The 20,924-nt window shown below is 46.2% G+C and overlaps 1 protein-coding gene across 1 annotated transcript in view; it reads left to right on the top strand.

The window, feature by feature from the left end:
- Positions 1–2,514: 2,514 nt before the first annotated feature.
- The window catches only part of LOC143981413 (tubulin-specific chaperone D-like), a gene marked incomplete at its 5' end in the record, with an annotated part of 28,837 nt that continues 10,427 nt past the window's right edge, over positions 2,515–20,924 (top strand). Inside the window, 5 exons of the mRNA XM_077479240.1 lie at positions 2,515–2,633; positions 3,218–3,358; positions 9,685–9,768; positions 12,956–13,114; positions 13,770–13,908. Of these exons, the coding sequence (XP_077335366.1) occupies positions 2,515–2,633; positions 3,218–3,358; positions 9,685–9,768; positions 12,956–13,114; positions 13,770–13,908 (642 nt within the window). The remainder of the gene's footprint in view (positions 2,634–3,217; positions 3,359–9,684; positions 9,769–12,955; positions 13,115–13,769; positions 13,909–20,924) is intronic.

Here is a 20,924-nt window from a genome sequence, read left to right on the forward strand (position 1 = left end):
GAACATTCTTCTCACTGACCACCAATGTAAGGAACATTCTTCTCACTGATCACCAATGTAAGGAACATTCTTCTCACTGACCACCAATGTAAGGAACATTCTTCTCACTGATCACCAATGTAAGGAACATTCTTCCCACTGATCACCAATGTAAGGAACATTCTTCTCACTGATCACCAATGTAAGGAACATTCTTCTCACTGATCACCAATGTAAGGAACATTCTTCTCACTGACCACCAATGTAAGGAACATTCTTCCCACTGATCACCAATGTAAGGAACATTCTTCTCTCTGATCACCAATGTAAGGAACATTCTTCTCACTGATCACCAATGTAAGGAACATTCTTCCCACTGATCACCAATGTAAGGAACATTCTTCTCACTGATCACCAATGTAAGGAACATTCTTCCCACTGATCACCAATGTAAGGAACATTCTTCTCACTGATCACCAATGTAAGGAACATTCTTCTCACTGATCACCAATGTAAGGAACATTCTTCTCTCTGATCACCAATGTAAGGAACATTCTTCTCACTGATCACCAATGTAAGGAACATTCTTCCCACTGATCACCAATGTAAGGATCATTCTTCTCACTGATCACCAATGTAAGGAACATTCTTCCCACTGATCACCAATGTAAGGGACATTCTTCTCACTGATCACCAATGTAAGGATCATTCTTCTCACTGATCCCCAATGTAAGGAACATTCTTCTCACTGATCACCAATGTAAGGAACATTCTTCTCACTGATCACCAATGTAAGGAACATTCTTCTCACTGATCACCAATGTAAGGAACATTCTTCCCATTGATCACCAATGTAAGGGACATTCTTCTCACTGATCACCAATGTAAGGATCATTCTTCTCACTGATCACCAATGTAAGGAACATTCTTTCCACTGACCACCAATGTAAGGAACATTCTTCCCACTGATCACCAATGTAAGGAACATTCTTCTCTCTGATCACCAATGTAAGGAACATTCTTCCCACTGATCACCAATGTAAGGAACATTCTTCTCACTTATCACCAATGTAAGGAACATTCTTCCCACTGATCACCAATGTAAGGATCATTCTTCTCACTGATCACCAATGTAAGGAACATTCTTCTCACTGATCACCAATGTAAGGAACATTCTTCCCACTGATCACCAATGTAAGGATCATTCTTCTCACTGATCACCAATGTAAGGATCATTCTTCTCACTGATCACCAATGTAAGGAACATTCTTCCCACTGATCACCAATGTAAGGGACATTCTTCCCACTGATCACCAATGTAAGGGACATTCTTCTCACTGATCACCAATGTAAGGAACATTCTTCTCACTGATCACCAATGTAAGGAACATTCTTCCCACTGACCACCAATGTAAGGAACATTCTTCCCACTGATCACCAATGTAAGGAACATTCTTCTCACTGATCACCAATGTAAGGAACATTCTTCTCACTGATCACCAATGTAAGGAACATTCTTCTCACTGATCACCAATGTAAGGAACATTCTTCCCACTGATCACCAATGTAAGGAACATTCTTCTCACTGATCACCAATGTAAGGAACATTCTTCTCACTGATCACCAATGTAAGGAACATTCTTCTCACTGATCACCAATGTAAGGAACATTCTTCCCACTGATCACCAATGTAAGGATCATTCTTCTCACTGATCACCAATGTAAGGATCATTCTTCTCACTGATCACCAATGTAAGGAACATTCTTCCCACTGATCACCAATGTAAGGAACATTCTTCCCACTGACCACCAATGTAAGGAACATTCTTCCCACTGATCACCAATGTAAGGAACATTCTTCTCACTGATCACCAATGTAAGGAACATTCTTCTCACTGATCACCAATGTAAGGAACATTCTTCTCACTGATCACCAATGTAAGGAACATTCTTCTCACTGATCACCAATGTAAGGAACATTCTTCCCACTGATCACCAATGTAAGGAACATTCTTCTCACTGATCACCAATGTAAGGAACATTCTTCTCACTGATCACCAATGTAAGGAACATTCTTCTCACTGATCACCAATGTAAGGAACATTCTTCTCACTGACCACCAATGTAAGGAACATTCTTCTCACTGATCACCAATGTAAGGAACATTCTTCTCACTGATCACCAATGTAAGGAACATTCTTCTCACTGATCACCAATGTAAGGAACATTCTTCTCACTGATCACCAATGTAAGGAACATTCTTCTCACTGACCACCAATGTAAGGAACATTCTTCCCACTGATCACCAATGTAAGGAACATTCTTCTCACTGATCACCAATGTAAGGAACATTCTTCTCACTGATAACCAATGTAAGGAACATTCTTCCTGCTGACTCTCGATATATTGGTTTTTAGAAGACCTGAATATCATTTAAAGGGTTTGTAAGAAATAATAAAGTCTCCTGTAGATGGTTGTAGGCCGGGTGATGTGCGATTACAGACAAGCTGTGGATAGCAGAAAATCTAATCTCAGATCTTTTGTTCTTTTTTTGTCGGGAAGGTTCTGGAAGGCCTGCGGAAGGTCACCTGCATCTCTCCGAAAGACGTCGCCTTTGCTGAAGCCAGAAGAGATGCCCTGAAGGCCATATATATGTATGTCATTTATTCTGCTAGATGTTTTATCGTAATAGATATTTTTTTTATCCCCGGCAGGTATGTTTTGTTGTTATGAAGATTGAATGGATATGGTAATGTGATGTGCCTACAGGTACAATGATTCTATGATTTTCTCTCAGTAAGCAAAGTCTGACTATGTGCTGTATGGACATTTTTATTACATGATGGGATGTGTGTTCCCCTTCATTTCTCCCCCGGCATTATTTTAGCTTTCCCCCATAATGTACAGTGAAACAAACCTGGCAGAGAGTCCTTACCATAGAATAGACTGGGGGGGACTTGCTTTGTTGCCACAGCTCCCCGAGCAGAGAGGTTTGTGCAAAGGTTACAGCGTCTACAAATTATGGGATAGATTTATGGAATTTTATGCCTGGGTGGAGAGTCTTGCCTTTTTTTGACCTGAAGGTGGCAGCATAACCCATGTCATCCTGACTATGAAGTATATGTGTCCCATGATGTACTTCACACAGGTAAACCAAAAATGCTTATCTTCTCAGCATAGCCAGGAAAAGTTTTCTCCAACATATACCAACTCTTCTCTTCCTCCGTCTGATTTCCAGGGTCTGTCAGAGTGTGGGGGTCAGCGCTGATGGCTCACAGAACGACGTATTGTGCAGAGACAACATCCCCCTCGTCTACAACACGCTTTTGAGCAGCATGAATGACTACACCACCGACAGCCGGGGGGATGTGGGAGCAAGGTGAGAGAAGATCCTTATTGTTGCAGTTATTTGGGTACATAACTACATGAATCTAATGAATAGGAGGACCGATTCCATACTAACAATTAATTATATAAAATCTAATGTCTATCTACTTGTTATAATCAAATATATTACATTCTTTAAGAGTTTTTAAGAACTGAATATGTTTGAGTTACAAGTTTATCTTTAGGGGAGCAGGAGCACAACTACAGATCAAGTGGCCCCATAGCAAAATTCATTTAAATCACCCCCCCCCCCCTTTGCAGATCTCCTCCCCCCTAATAAGCTGCATTGCCAAGTCAGTCAGGGCCAGATCTAGTGTATGTCGAGGTGGGCTGTGCCCCTCCCCCCAGGTCTTTGAGAGGGCATCCACTCATCCATGAGCCATGCTGATTGGGACTCTGATGGGGACACTGGTGTAAGGTGGCACTCTGATGGGGACACTGGTGTAAGGGGGCACTCTGATGGGGACACTGGTGTAAGGGGGCACTCTGATGGGGACACTGGTGTAAGGGGGCGCTCTGATGGGGACACTGGTGTAAGGGGGCACTCTGATGGGGACACTGGTGTAAGGGGGCACTCTGATGGGGACACTGGTGTAAGGGGGCACTCTGATGGGGACACTGGTGTAAGGGGGCGCTCTGATGGGGACACTGGTGTAAGGGGGCACTCTGATGGGGACACTGGTGTAAGGGGGCACTCTGATGGGGACACTGGTGTAAGGGGGCACTCTGATGGGGACACTGGTGTAAGGGGGAACTCTGATGGGGACACTGGTGTAAGGGGGCACTCTGATGGGGAAACTGATGTAAGGGGGTACTCTGCTGGTTACACTGATGTAAGGGCCACTCTGATGGGGACACTGGTGTAAGGGGGCACTCTGAAGGGGACACTGGTGTAAGGGGGCACTCTGATGGGGACACTGATGTAAGGGCCACTCTGATGGGGACACTGATGTAAGGGCCACTCTGATGGGGACACTGATGTAAGGGGGTACTCTGCTGGGGACACTGGTGTAAGGGGGCACGCTGATGGGGACACTGATGTAAGGGCCACTCTGATGGGGACACTGGTGTAAGGGGATACTCTGATGGGGACACTGATGTAAGGGGGCACTCTCATGGGTACACTGATGTAGGGGGGCACTCTCATGGGGGCACTGATGTAAGGGGATACTCTGATGTGGGGGTTAACTGATCATATGTAAAGAGACACTGATGGGGACGGTTGATGTAAGGAGGCACTCTGATTAATCATGTTGTAAAGAAGAACCCTGATGTAAAGGGGGGCTCTGATAGGGACATTTGATATAAGGGGGTACATGTTCTGTTTAATCACCCTAATCTAATGACCACCTAATACATAATAGTATTGCCCAGGTCATGATGCACACAGTGTTGATATTATGCCCCCCCCCCCCTTTATTCTCTGTCCATCTCGCATTGATAAGAGGGGAAAGATGTTGGCAGTAGCATAGGGCAGCGGGTTGGCGGAGGGACTGAGGATGATGCAGGCAAGTTAAAAATATTCTACTCGGATAGACTGCTCTCCTTTCATGGTCCCAACTGGGCCCCTCTCTCTTCTCAGGGCCCTATAGGGCCACTATGGAAGTATATCTGCCTCTGACATATTTTCCTTTTCACAAACTGAATCTCCTGCCCTGCAACTCATGAACATGCTCTCAGCCTGAAATAACAGGGAGAGGACAGCAGCTGACTGTGTGCTCGGCTGTACAACAAATCTCAGTACTTTGTTAGGTATCTGAAATCTCCTTTCTCATACACAATGCCTTTCCATCGTATTTCTGGGGAATAGTGAATAAGTATATTATAATTTCTTTGATGTCCTGATATAGTAACTGCTTCAGAGGCCCCACAATGCCCCAGCATTTTTTGGTGCTTTTCATACTTCTATTTAGCCACAAGAGGGCAGCATTGCACAGTGTACACATATTGTACTCCAGACTATGAACTTGATGTTTACTGCAACCCAAGATTTGATTCCCACCAGTCCAACAAGTCTTTCAAATTGTGTATGAGCAGGTGGGGAACACTGCTGAAAAGTTTATTAAGTCTTTTACAATGCCGTTGATCAGTTATTTTTTGGGGAATTAATTCCACTGGCAGAACAGGACGTACGCGTTTTGTGTATTTTATGTCATCACTGCAGTCAGGACAAGGACCAAACCATTCTTTTATAGTCTCCTGGACAGTTGTACATCCACAGCTTGTGGCACAGAATACATGTAAAGAGGCATTTGTGCAGCAATGGATACAGATGTTTCAGGCTTTATGACCCTCCTCAGTGCAGAAGTACACACTATGGGGGTTATTTACTAAAGGCAAAGGCACTATGGACTACAAGTGCACTTCGAAGTGCAGTCACTGTAGATCCAAGGAGGACATGCAAGGAAAAAAAAAAAAAAAACAGCATTTTTGAGCGGCCTTAATTACAGGAAGTCTCACACTGGATTACTGCACAGATCTGGAAGAAATACACAAAGCTCATAGAGATTCAAGAAGAAGACACATGATGAATGGATTTGGTCAATATTTGCTGGTCCCGGAGTTTAGCTTTATAAAGATCTGGATGGAATATCGCACTATTAAGCGAACAGCCCAGATGCAGGAAAAGTACAAGCGGCTTCAGCCCGACTCCTCCCAGGGAAAGCCCCTGACATGTTTCACCCTGCCCAGATTGCTTAGTCATAGGGGACCCTTATGACTAAGCCCTCTGGGTGTAGTGATTAGCATCGGAGGGTTTGCTTGAGAGGAGTCAGGCTTTCATTTTTCCTACACCTGGGCTGTTTTCTTTATAGTGCAGTGTTCCATCCTTCTCTCTTTAAGGATCTTTATGAAGCTAAACGCAGGGATCAGCAAATATTGACCTCAGCCATTTTCCACGTGTATTCTAATAGGGGATACCTATGACTAAGGCCTGTGGGTGGGGCGAAACTCGTTGGCGGCTGTACCCTGGGAGGAGTTATTCTGAGACCGCTTTCAGTTTCCCTACACCTGGGCTGTTCTCTTTATAGTGCGATGTTCCATCCTTATCCCTTAAAGCCCTTGTACACACGGTCGGAGAATCTGTCGGAATGAGTCTTATCAGACCGTGTCATCAGATAATCCGACTGTGTGTGGTCTGCATCGGACTGATTCCGTCCGAATCTCCGTCCGACCCAATTTTCCAACATGTTGGAAATATTTCCCGACCAACTGGGCCGGACGGACCTAATCCGATCATGTGTAGAGCATTTTCATCGGACCAAGTGCCACGCATGCTCAGATCAAATTCCTACATCAAAGCTATTGGCTACTAGCCTGAATGTAGCCCCATCGTAACGAAATTACGTCATCACGTTCTGAAAGATCGGATTTTTCGCCAACTTGGCCCGACCGTGTGTATGCAACAGTTTCGGACACAATCCGACGGGCAAAATCCGACGGATTTGGTTGGCAAAATCTCCGACCGTGTGTACAGGGGCTAAGGATCTTTATGAAGCTAAACTCCAGAATCAGCAAATATTAACCTCAGCCATTTGCCACGTGTATTCTAATAGGGGATCTCTATGACTAAGGCCTGTGGGTGGCGCGAAACTCGTTAGTGGCTGTACCCTGGGAGGAGTCATGTTGAAGCCGCTTTCTGTTTCTCTACACCTGGGCTGTTCTCCTAGTAGGGTGGCAATCCATCCTCCCCCCTTTATGTGGGCACACAGATCTGGGATGGGCCGGTACCAATACTTCCATGCGAGTCACTGGCGCATTATAGGACGATTGCTCGTAGCGGGACACTCGTAGCTTATATGGTTTTATAAAGACTTTGTCAACAGCTTAAAAAACTGCAGGTAAAAGCACAGAAAAATCACGTATTTAAAATGCTTACTTGCAATATTCTTCTTTTCTTAAAAGATTTAAAAAAAAATAAAAAAAAATTGCACTATGCCTCTATATTTGGATTGCTGCAAGAAGAATCTCTTTCCTCCTCACACACGCCCAATTGTCAGTTGAAATAACGCAGTGCCGTATCGCAGAAAATGGCCTGGTCAGGAGGGTGGGGGTAAATCTTCCGGAGCTGAAGTGGTTAATGAAGGAGCAGCGGCCTCTTTTGTCCAATCCAAGCCGTCGCCTAGGTTTAATAAGTCAGAATGACTTTGAAATGCGGAGAACTGAGAAAACAGATGTCTGTTTCTGAAAACAAAAGCGTCGGTTGTGTAATGAGGACGTCGCCGGCCGCCTTCCACCCCAAATTGGAGCACAATAAAGTAAACAAATGTCTCCATTCCTCCGTCCTCGCAGCACGCCTCGGGTGCGCCACCGCCACGCGGGCCCATGTGCCCAGTTCTGCGGCATTCCGCCACCTAGACATCTGCCCCCGGGGAAGAATTCCACTCAATAAAAGGTATTTTTTAGCAGCTCTTACACTAGAATACAGACGAGAGAAAACCACTTAGTCCTCGTATCAAACACTTCTATCAGGACTGACAACGGGGGAGATTTACTAAGACTGGAGGGTGCAAAATCTGGTGCAGCTGAGCATGGCAGCCAATCGGCTTCTAACTTCAGCTTGTTCTCTTAAGCTTTGACAAAAAAAAAACTGGAAGCTGATTGGCTACCATGCAGAGCTGCAATAGATTTTGCACTCTCCAGTCTTAGTAAATCTCCCCCCATTGTGTCACAGCTTAACCACTTGCCTACTGGGAACTTTCACCCCCTTCCTGCCCAGGCCAATTTTCAGCTTTCAGCACGGTCACCTTTTGAATGACAATTGCGCGGTCAAGTAACACTGGAGACAAACCAAATTTTTTGAATTTTTTTTTTTTAGACAGAACTTTCATTTGGTGATATTTAAGCAACACTTTGGGTTTATTTCCCTTTTCTAAACAAGAGCACTGCTGATCCTTCTCCTTGTACAGGGTGACTGGTCTTGTCTCCGCCCCCTCCTGTAGTTTCCTGTAGTGGGTGTGGCCTGCTGGGCCCCTCCCACGGCTCTGCTCTCTTCACTTGTGTAGAGTGACTGGTAAACCCCCCCCCCCCCCCCGTAGTTTTCTTCAGGCAGCATGTAGTGGGTGGAGCCTGCTGAGTCCCTCCCACAACCACTCTCTCCTTATGCAGGGTGACTGGTCTTGTTTCCGCCACCCTTCCTGTAGTTTTCTGTAGTGGATGGGGCCTGCTGGGTCCCTCCCACAACCACTTTCTCTTTGTGCAGGGTGACTGGTCTTTTTTTCCGCCCCTTCCTGTAGTTTTCTGTAGTGGGTGGGGCCTGCTGGGCCCCTCCCACAACTCAGCTTTTTTTTTTGAGGGATCACTGGTCTTGTCTCCGCCCCCCCCCACCCCCAGTTTTTCTGTATGTAGTGGGTGGAGCCCGTTGGTTCTTGCCCACAGCTCTGCTCTCTCTCCTTGTGCAGCGTGACTGGTCTTGTCTCCGCCCCCTCCTGTCGTTTTCTCAAGTGGGTGGGGCCTGCTGGGCCCCTCCCACAACCCTGCTCTCTTCTTATGCAGGATGGCTGATTTTGTCTCCAGCCCCCTCCCACAACTCTACTTTTTTTTTTTGGGATAACTGGTCTTGTCTCCACCCCCTTTTGTGGTTTTCTGTAGTGGGTGGGGCCTGCTGGGCCCCTCCCACAACTCTACTTTTTTGCGGGATGACTGGTCTTGTCTCCGCTGACCCCTCCCAGGTTTTCTGTATGTAGTGGATGGAGCCCGTTGGTTCTCTCCCACAGCTCTGCTCTCTCTCCTTGTGCAGCGTGACTAGTCTTGTCTCCGCCCCTCCTGTCGTTTTCTCTAGTAGGTGGGGCCTGCTGGGCCCCTCCCACAACTCTGCTCTCTTTATATGCATGATGACTGGTCTTGTCTGCACCCCTCCCCGTAGTTTTCTGCATGCAGTGGGTGGAGCCTATTGGTTCCCTTCCACAATTATCTCCATGGGCTACATAGAAGACTGTGATGATGTTACGGCGACCTTCACCACATCATATCCGGGTTTTCAAAAGCATTTGGTGCAAAGGGGATTTATATCATTTCTGCAAACAAGGGAACGTATTTACATGACATTTTTTGTGCCGGAAGTTCAGCTTTCAAAATCAAAATGTCTCTGGCCAGACCTGAGATGACGGCTGTGTGATGGAGAAGAAACGGATACAAATGTAATGATAAAATGTGTTTTGATTTTTTTATATTTTTCATTTATTTATTGTTTTTTTTTTTTTGTTTTTTTTAATCATTAGACCTCTTGATAAATAAATAGTGTTCATATTTGCACAGAATAGGCACTTTGTATGCTCCTCCTGTGTGTCGGTCACTTATCTGTCACAATGATCTTTTCAGGGTGCGAGAAGCCGCTATGGGCAGCCTGATGGACGTCACTTTATTAGTGGTGGGAAGTGATCCGGACCTCCTAGGAGAAGACCTGTAAGTTACATAACCGCAGTGTCTGTGATGACCCGGAACACCGACTTCTCATTTCTATTTTCTATTTTTAGCGGCGTTTTACCGCCGGATTTGCAGCGCATTTCGGCCGCTAGCGGTGTGCTTTTACCCCCTGCTAGTGCCCGAGAAAGGGTTAAAGTCTAAAGTCTTCATTGACTACCAAGTAGAACACCATTTAGGAAGCTCAGTGGTTGTGCATAAAGCGGTATTGACCCCAAAAGCAAACAATTATTATACCGAAGCTTACCAATTCTTAGATGTGATGGCTGCATTCGTTTTCTTTTTTAGGCTTTCTTTCTTCTGTTTTCACCTGGTGATCCAGCCAGTAGGTCTGTTGTTTTTTTTAAAGGAGACGTCCCAGCCTGAGCTCGTTTGGTCGGGGCTTCTCCTATGAGTCACATGAGTGTAAGACTATCAGTCCACATCATCCCGACAATGGAGTCTGGATCCGCCATGTGCCTGGACTGATAGCCACCTAAGTGAGCCGAACCCTCCACAGCTCAGTGATCCAGTGAGTGCGGAAGGGCAGAGCGGAGAGCCGCTGACAGTCAGCAGCTCTCTGCTCGAGGAGCTCAGAGAACCGAGCAATCGGCGATATTCAATCACTCGGTTCTCAGTGAAGAGGGGGGGACACCACCTAGGTAAGCATAAAACTAGAATAATAAAAAAAAAACATTATTCTATTTTAAAGGGGTTGAAAAGCTTAATTTTTTTATTTTCTAAATAGGTTCTTTTAAGCTAGTGCATTGTTTGTTCACTTACCTTTTCCTTCGATTTCCCTTCTAAATGTTTTTTTTTTCTTTGTCTGAATTTCTTACTTCCTGTTTCTCCTCAGTAAACTTCACACCATCATCTGAGCGGTGTTTAGTCAGCCAGAACAGCTTACTGAGGAGGAACAGGAAGTGAGAAATTCAGACAAAAAAAACAAAGAAAAAAAAACATTTAGAAGGGAAATTGAAGGAAAAGGTAAGTGAACCAACAATGCACTAACTTAAAGGAACCTATTTAGAAAATAAAAAACAAACCTTTACAACCCCTCAGCCCCTTTAAAGGGACAAGCTGTCCTGCAGAATGTATCAGTTTACATGAATGTGACAAACCATTTATCACTGCACTGACTGCACTGTAACTGATACTAAAGTGTGAGTTTTCTTGTATAAATATTATAAATAAATATAATATAAATATTATAAAATGTTCAGTTTCATAGCGTATTTAAATCTGCTAGTCCAGCTAACATCCCCTCCCCCCCCTGACTGACAATGCTGCTGTCCAAAAGTGTCCCCACCGGTGCTTCTTTGTCCAGAGTGGGGGGGGGGGGGGGGCGCGGTTCACACTTGTGCATTCCGCGGTTTGCCCAGACACAAGAGCGCATGCAATAAAATGGGCTGCCGTGCCCTGCTACTTGCAGGAAAGAAGTCTCTGCACTATTTTTGAAATCACAGCCCGCACAGGACCCGAGGTTCCCAGTATGCAGCGCGGGCGGGCGACATGCCATTAGGATTAATGGCACTTGCCTGCTGGTCCCGCATTTCTCTGTGTGAGTGGTTGCGGCTGCCGGTATTTGTGCAAGTCCCGCACACACAGATGTGAGCCTAGCCTAATGCAGGAGGTGTGTTAGTGGCCAGATCACCAGGTGAAAACAGGAGGAGAAAAACCGAAAAAAGAAAACAAATGCAGTCATCACATCTAATGATTGGCGGCAAGCTGCAATATTTGAAATTTTTTATTTGAATGTATCTAAACTTTAAAGTCAAAAATAAAATTTTTGGATAAAGTATGGAAGGGTGGGGTTTTTATGAAAAGCGGGAGATGCTCGCAGGGTGTACCCGATGTCTGGAAAGGCCAAGCAGGCAAGATGGAGCTCGCCTACACTCATAGAACTCTGCCACACAGTAATGATGTCAATGTTTTCATAACTTTATTGTTCCAGACATGCCCACTAGGGACCACCCCAGTCTGCATGTTTGGAACAATAAAGTTTTATGAAAATGGTGACATCGGCATTCAGTCCTTTGCTGTTAGGACCTCATTCAAACTAAGGGTTAATAAGGGGTTCAACAGAGGAACATTTAGGCTAGGTTCACACTGCTGCGATGCGGCAACGCTGCAAATCTACTGCGAGTTCCCGCATCGCATGCCTCCCGGCGGCAGTTCACACTGCCCTATGCGAACTGCGGGGAGTGTCAATTAAAAGTTAATGACACCTCCAAATCCGTTTGCATATCGCAGTGCGATCTGCAGACTCGGACAGGAACACCCATGCGATCCGATTCTGCTGCGGACCAAAAAAAGGGTCCTGTACGAGTTTGGGCCGGATGCGATGTGAATTCAGCCATACTATCTTGGACATCGCAGCAGTGTGAACTTAGCCTTAATTAAATATATATATATATATATATATATATATATATATATATACACACATACACATATATATTTTTTTACTTGTCAGGTTTCTTTAACTGACTTCATCTGCAAACCGAAGTTCATCTTTTTGATCTGTAGATGAATAAACAGAAAGATAAAAATAGAAACAATGTTTTATTTTATCTTTCTGTATTCCAGGCTGAGCAATGTTGTTTGATAAACATTGCCAGGCTGCTTTTTTTTCCCAGCTCCTGCTGCAGGAACCTTCTCTGTGTACTCTGTGATTCATCAGAGCTGAATTGTCATGAGCACAGACAGGGAGGATCCGGACAGCAGGGCAGAAGGACTGGATGTACTAGGCACGCCTTGTTTACAAGGAAGACATTTTGTTGGGTGTGTTTAGCACACACAGAGTCTGCAACTGTTTAATGCCACCTACCCCTGCAACTGCCTCCTGCAGTATTCCTCTCCTTACCTTGGTGGTCCTCAGTACTGCAGATGTCATGTTGTACCACAAGATGAACTACTTCCTGGGGGCGTGTCCATGACAGCCTGGGCTCCCAGGAAGTACTGTATATTGAATAATGTTGGTCGTCATTCAGTCCGGAAGAGGAGTGGAGGTGATTCACTGTACATAGCACTGAGTAAGTCCATGTTGCTTCCCCTCCTGTTCTTTGTTGCAGAATTGCCCACTTGTTTTTATACATAAGTCTGTTTATTAAACAAAATAAAACTAGGTTGGCTTTTCAAGCAAAGTCCTGATTGTCATCTTATTAACATTCACTGTTATCCCCTGCAGCTGCCGCAGAATGATGTGCGCCATAGCTCAGCAGTCTGCGGAGAAGATTGACCGCTTCCGAGCTCATGCCGGCTCAGTGTTCCTCGGCCTCCTCTACCAAGATAACCCACCCGTGCCGCACATTCCCGACCGGGACGACCTGGAGCGGATATTCCCCAGGTAATACTATTATACACCCGCTCCTTATTCTTATGCCGTGTTCAGGGGATCAACAGCGATTGCATGTAGTGGCACTTAGACCCCTTTCACACCACACTGCCCATAGCGTGAGCGGTAAAACTGCTATTTTTAGCGGCGTTTTACTGCCGGATTTGTGTCGCATTGCGGCCGCTAGTGGGGCACTTTTACCCCCCCCGCTAGCGGCCGAGAAAGGGTTAAAACCGCCGGCAATACGCCGTAATAGCGGCGTTTTGCCGGCGGTACTACATCGCTGCCCCATTGATTTCAACGGGGAGGGAGGTGAAGGAGCGGTAAACACACCGCTCCTTCACCGCTCCAAAGAAGCTGCTGGCGGGACTTTTCCCTGATGTCCTGCCAGCGCACCACTGTAGTGTGAAAGCCCTCGGGGCTTTCACACTACAGACAATGGTGCAGCTTTTTTTAGGGCGGATTGCAGGCGCTATTTCTAACGCTATAGCGCCTGCAAAACGCCCTGGTGTGAAAGGGGTCGTATTTGGTAATCTGTGGGGTTAGATGTCTAGTGATGGAATGGGTTTGGCAGTATACCGGTGAATTACAAATCCGTTTATCTATTATAATTTGTATATTGGCTCAGTGTTGATCTTATAACCTCCGCTTCTTCCTTCTTCCTCAGATCTCAGGCAGATACACTGAACTGGAATGCCCCATCACAAGCCTTCCCTCGTATCACCCGACTTCTGGGGCTACCCACATACAGATATTGTGTTATGTTAGGATTGTCGGTGTCTGTCGGTGGATTAACAGAGTCGACGGTAAGAATAAAACTTTCTGATTCTACACAATGTTCCTGCGCCTGGACCTTACAAGTCTCCAATGTTCACAGAAAGCTATTGGTCAGTAGGACATGGCCTGGTTTGTTTTCTGTGGTCTCTTCACCCTCCACTTCTTCTCTTGTTGTCTAACTCCTTGCTGTGTGCCCATCTCTTTATTGCTCATGAACTGGGGGTGTGGCTTCGTGTATAGGTCATTTTCAGGGGTAGTACTTTAGGTCATTAGAGAATGTGATCATTTTAAGAGGTTTCTGGATTGGTTTCAGGTTTCTGAATTGCATGTCCATCATTTAATATGTGTTGGTCCACCCCAATACTACCCGTATTTCCAGCCCCTTTGGATAAATATAATAAGATGAAGGTTGTTCTGCAGGCATCAGAGATTTGCACTGTTATTTCTGAGCTCTGCTCCACTATTTACACAGTTTTTGCATGTTGGTGAGCAGTCAGCCAAAACAAAGTAGCCTTTGTTCACTCCTAGGTGTCAAAGTGGACCTCCTAATCAATAAAAAATAGAGCAGTATATTACCTATGCTGCTGTTTTCTTCAGCACTTGCCAGCCAATCCAGCATTGTCGTCTTCTACACCTGCTGCTCTCCAAGTGCAGGTTCCATCCCGTGCCATCATCTCCATATCTCATCTCACAGTGATTCCTTAGACTGCCCCCTGATGATGATCTCACAGCAATTCCTCAGACTGCCCCCTGATGATGTCCCACTAGATCTCACATTGATTCCTCAGACCACCCCTGATGATGTCCCAACACATCTCATAGTGATTCCTCAGACGGCCCCCTGATGATGTCCCACCACATCTTGCAGTGATTCCTCAGACCGCCCCCCTTGGTCATGTTCCACCAGAGCTGTGATTCCTCAGACCGCCCTCCGATGATGTCCCACCACATCTCACAGTGATTGCTCAGACCGCCCCCTGATGTCCCACCAGATCTCACAGTGGTTCCTCCGACCGCCACCCTGATGATGTTTCACCACATTTAACAGTGATTCCTTTGACTGCCCCCCTGATGATGTCCCACCAGATCTCACAGTTATTCCACAGACTGCCCCCCTTGGTCATGTTCCACCAGATCTGTGATTCCTCAGACCGCCCCCTGATGATGTCCCACCAGATCTTGCACTAATCCCTCAGACTACCCCCCTGATGATGTCCCACCAGATCTCACAGTGAGAAGTCTGGCGCTGTGGTGTTTTGTTGGAGCAAGAGTGAGAGATTGCAAGAGCTTGGGGCATGGAAGCCATTGCTTTCTGAGATATGTGATGTGTGTATCTCAGGAGACTGCAGGAGGACAGTATAATTAATATATATATATATATATATATATATATATATATATATATATATATATATATATATATATATATATATATAATTTCGCCTTCAAGGAACTGGGGGGGGGGGGGGGGGGGCACAACACTAATGTGAAGACAAAAATGAATTCAAAGTGGAACTTCACCCCTAAAGGAAAGATTAGATTTTCTGTCTCTCCCCCACCCTCAACTTTTGTCACTTTTTTTTTTTTTGGGGAGGTGGGAGTTTGTACCTAGTTTTGACAGGTATCTGCTCCTACTTCCACCTGGATCACCTAGGCAATCCAAGCAGAGGTTCCCCCCCCCCCTCCTTGCCTGTAGCCTTCAGGGACACATCACGTGTCCCAGAAGACTGTGGGGCCATTCACAAGGTGCAGTGCGACGTGCGCATGTGCAGTGGGGAGCTGGCTGTGAAGTCGCAAGGTGTCACAGCTGGTTTTCTAACGTTACGCATGTTGGCAACGGGGACCTCAAGACTGGCGAAGAACCGGCCAAGGTGAGGATGGTTGTTAAGTTGTACATTATTTGTAGCTACCAAAAAATATTTTGGGGGGGACTGAAAATCCTTTTTTAAATGATAAAACCTATTATTTTTGTAAAGTTGAGGGGGGGATCACTATATATACTTTTGCTGCAAGGTCCACTTTAAAGTGTTAGTTCACCTTTACATCAAAAATAAAAGTTGGGCTAACACCGTACACCCTCCAGTCCCCACTGTACTTACCTCTGTGGGTGATGAGCTGTCAATGCCTATGCAGCAGGTGTAGCAGACCCGGGATGGGAAATTACCTCTCTTCTCTGTTCAGCGTTTCCAGGGTGGATCAGAGCCATTCTGATTGGCCAGCCCTGGCACAGAGCATTGCTCTGATCTGTCCCTGAATGGATGCACAGAGAAGAAAAATAATTTTAACCCGTGGACTGCTGCAACAGCTGCTGGGGTTCTCACAGCTTAGCAGCCCCAGAGATAAGTACAGTGGGGACTGGGTGGGTGGTTATGGTGTACAGTGTTCACCTATTAATTTTTTCTGAGATGGATTAACCCTTTAAATAGTAGCAGTGCTGGGAGCACTTTGAAGTTGAAGCAAACTGGATGCCCTGACTCTCTGCATTAAGGATAAAATCCTAAATGCCCCCCCCCCCCCAGCACCCCCCTTTAGACTTACCTGCGTCTGATCTTAATCCAGAGATGTGCATGACAGCAGCTGCTCTCTCCTTCCTCATAGGCCATTGGCTCCCGCTGCTGTCAGAGACAGACAGACACACAGAGCCGACTCAGGAGCGAGTCTGCACGAGTGCCCCCGTAGCTTGCTATGGTAGGCGCTCAGAGATGGGGAGGAGTCAGGAGCACCAACGGGAGACCTGAGGAGGATCCAGGCTGCTCTGTGCAAAATCATTACTCAGAGCAGGTAAGTATAACATGTTTGTTTTTGTTTTTTTAAATTACCAAAATGCTGATGGTTCCGGTACAAGGTGCGTCTGCGGAAACCACAACACCATATACATTAGTACCTTGGATTGCAAGTATAATTCGTTCAAGAACCATGCTTGTAATCCAAAGCACTCGTATATCAAAGCAAGTTTCCCCATAGGAATCAATGGAAACTCAGATAATGCATTTCACTGCCACTGTTGTATGCAGTACCGCTTGTGGCCAGAGGTGTGGGGGTGCCAATGACGCTCGGAGACCACTCGGGAACCACGCATCTGGCCACATATGGTACTGCACACCCCAGAGGCTTGAATCCTGCTCGTCTTGCGAGACGACGCTCACAAAATGAGTCAGGTTTAAAAAAAAAATCTTGCATTGCAAAACGCTCGTAAACCACGTTACTCGCAATCCGATGTGTTACTGTATACGGTTATAAACCATTCTATAAAGCAGGTATACATTGAGGATTATCTGTGAGCGATGATACGTAATTGTATCACAAAACCTGTTGCTTTCTGGATGAAATCCAAGGAAATGTTCTGCAGCATCCACAATGCCGTCAGTATTCTGCTTCCTCTCCGTCTTTTGTTGAGGTTAACGTGGCGCCAAAATAACGTTTGACTTAGAAATGGCGTTTGTTTCCTCCTTTAGATGAATGAATTGCAGGTCTGGCCATGGTGGGACGGTTGGGAAAGTTGAAAACTGTCTTCTATTAAATTTCTTCCAAATTTCTGAGCACTTGACTGAAGCCCTGCAGGAAAAGCTTGCACAAGCCCCTTCTTGCCCGCAGGCCTTGCTTCATCAGGAGCAAACCCACAATCAGTGTAATCAGGGCTGATTATTCCGATTAGGTTACACAAGGGAACAGTGTAATTACTGTTTACATATCTGGAAAAACCATTTCACTTTACTCATCAGCAAACACTTAATCTCATAGTTGGGTGAGCGGTGCCGGCTTTGTGCAGCGTGAGACTCTCAGAGCACAAAAAAGGCCTTTCTGGCCCCCATGGGGTGTGCAGGAGGGGAGGCTGGGTGACGGCAGGAACACAAAGATGGCAAGTCCAGGAGCCTGTCCTGCCAGAACTTACAACCTGTTTAGAGCTATTGTATGAAGGCACATAATGTGACCCAGACGGCTCGTTCTCTATTGTGGGCATGCATCCCGGCCCCATTAAAACAACCACTTGACCAGTTAGTGGGCTTCTTGTTCATTTACAGGTGAAATCCAGTCAAGAGAAAAAGGACCAGCAAACCAGACTTTTAAAGTGGACATAGCCTCAGATAAGTGCAGCATGTTAAATAATAAATACATCCAGGTATTTATTACCACTGAGAGGGACCATGCAGGTTCTCATCTGGAAAGGAGAGAACCAATCTTCACTCATCATGGTGGGTAATGCCACTCAGGACCTTCAGGGACTCAACCTCCCTTTCCTGGGGTTCACTACCCTGGACCTGTATAGCACCCTACTGGAAACACCTTGGTAAGTTACTACTGCACAGGGTTCCGTATACGCAAAGGTCCAGCTCTGAATGGTTGCTTTATAGGCAATCCCTCACATGTCAACTCCTTCCACCACTGTGCAATGTCACTCAGGACCTTCGGGGACCCGATCCCCCTTTCCTGGTGTTCACTACCTTGGACCTGTGTAGCACCCTACTGGAAACACCTTGGTAAATTACTACTGCGCAGGGTACCGTATACGCAAAGTCCAGCGCTGAATGATTGCTTTATAGACAATCCCCCGTATGTCCACCCCTTCCACCACTGTGCAATGTCACTCAGGACCTTCGGGGATCCGATCCCCCTTTCCTGGTGTTCACCACCTTGGACCTGTGTAGCACCCTCCTGGAAACACCTTGGTAAGTTACTACTGCGCAGGGTACCATATACGTAAGGTCCAGCGCTGAATGATCGTTTTATAGGCAATCCCCCGTATGTCCACCCCTTCAACCACTGTGCAATGTCACTCAGGACCTTCAGAGACTCGATCCCCCTTTCCTGGTGTTCACTACCTTGGACCTGTGTAGCACCCTACTGGAAATACCTTGGTACGTTTCTACTGCGCAGGGACCCATATATGCAAGGTCCAGCACCGAATTGTCGCTTTACAGGCAATACCTCGCATGTTGACCCCTTCCACCACTGTGCAATGTCACTCAGGACCTTCAGGGACTCGATCCCCGTTTCCTGGCGTTCACTACCTTGGACCTGTGTAGCACCCTACTGGAGATACCTTTGTTAGTTACTACTGCTCAGGATTCTGTATAAGTAAGGTTCAGTGCTGAATGTCCGAAAGGCAATCCCCGTAATCACCATGGTGGGTCTCTGGTAACACTCCTCTGAGCATTTTAGCCATAGGAATGGATCTGGAAAACGGCAAACTCTTAATTCCTTTCTGGAACCATTTTGAGCACATGGCAATGTTTATGCAGAGAGCCCCATACCGGTGACCATCACCTTCAAGAGGAAGTAAACCCTGATGGGTTTTACTTTCTCTTTGTTCCCCTGCAAAGTAAAAGCATAATGCATACAAGCCCATTATGTGTCACTTACCTGCAAAGGAAGCCCGCTGGTGGCCACATCCATCTTCGCCCCTTATCCTTCCGGGGCTGCAGACCCCAAAAAGACAGAGCTATCTTAACCCCTTGCCGACCGTATACAGTGCATATACAGCGGCAAGGCGGCTCTCCTGTGAAAAAGGCATGTCAATTTGCACTTCCGGGGTCTGGGGTGCACATGCACGCTGCTGGCGACCTCTTCCCACTGTGATTTGACACAGCTGGAACCCATTATGCTCGTAATCCAAGGTTCCACTGTATGAGCTACAGCAATAGCTGCACACAATTTTCCATGTCGGGTACCCTCAGCATTTTGGATGGGAGCGCTTTCAGCTGTTGAAAGGGAAAGTTCATGGTTGGTTTATTCTGCATCTTGTGCAATGGCTAGTTAATCTGGAACAGACCAGTGCAGGAAATGCGGGCTTCGTTCCTTGCAGCAGGCTGGGAAATAACTTCTCTTGGCCTGGTGTTCCTTCTAGACCAGGGATCTGCAATTAGTGGACCTCCAGCTGTTACAAAACTACAAGTCCCATCATTCCTCTGCCTCTGGGTGTCATGCTTTTGGCTGTCAGAGTCTTGCTAGGCCTCATGGGATTTGTAGTTCTGCAACAGCTGGAGGTCTACTAATTGCATATCCCTGTTCTCGACTCAGCAGCTTGGCTTCTCCATTACCCAAAGGAATCTGAAAAGCCAGGCCAGTCTTTGGTAAGGTCTTGGCCAACATAGGATCTTGAATGTCAAGCTTTTCCATGCATATTCTCCTTCACGTTACTGTTATGGAAGATGCTTGAAGGCCACATACTGGTCAAAGTCTATGACTTGGGATGGGTAACAGGTTTCCATGGACTGTACGACATCCCAATGCATACAATATTCCGTAACTGTAAAACTTTGAATGTACCCAGTATGTCGTTCATGAGGGAGCGAATACAGGTCAGGTGGAACCCGCATCTGCTTCTCTTGTGTCTGCAGCTTCTTCGATGTTGCCGGGTTCAGATTGCACTTTGCTTCTATGCTCCAGACCCTCGGTGAGGAATACCGGCCATCAGCAGATCACAACCATGGCAGACTAAGTAGTAAATTGTTAACACGTGTGACCTCTTCGGTGCACATTACATCTGTGGAGATGCAAGCCCTGGAGACCAAGAAAAAACAAACTTTGACTCGTTGACTTCCAAACAGAATAGTTTATTCAGTGCCGGGTAACGACACACGGTCACAGCTCATACACTATAAAAGTCAACTCTTCATTAAGACATTTGCGTCTCCCCATTGGCAGGAATAGCTCCATTGTTGAGTTTGGACCATTGCAGAGTCCTCCTGCCTCCGCTGGATGACCTCTCGTGTAGTCAGGAGCAATATGTATTATATATTGTTTCTGGTTCTCGGTGTTTGGATTAATCTCCAGCAAATTATACATCACTCAAGCAAGGCCCAGCGCCCCATTTCCCTGAAAGGTGATCCGCCTGTGTAAATTATACTGCGCTGCCGTGTCGCCCTTTTATGTGGTGAGGATCTGCTCAGTAGCTCTGTTATTTTTTCCTCCAGTTTTACATACCACAAGGGTGAGCTGGATGGAAAGCCGAGAGCCCCAAACGCAGAGGAATTCCCGCACATTCCTTCTGTTCAATAATATGACTTTATATGCTACAGAAACCAGAAGAACACTGCGGCTTTGT

The sequence above is a fragment of the Lithobates pipiens genome, unplaced genomic scaffold, assembly GCF_037356315.1.
Source record: "Lithobates pipiens isolate NorthernLeopardFrog02 unplaced genomic scaffold, aLitPip1_a1.2 Scaffold_153, whole genome shotgun sequence".
In the NCBI taxonomy this organism is placed as follows: domain Eukaryota; kingdom Metazoa; phylum Chordata; class Amphibia; order Anura; family Ranidae; genus Lithobates; species Lithobates pipiens.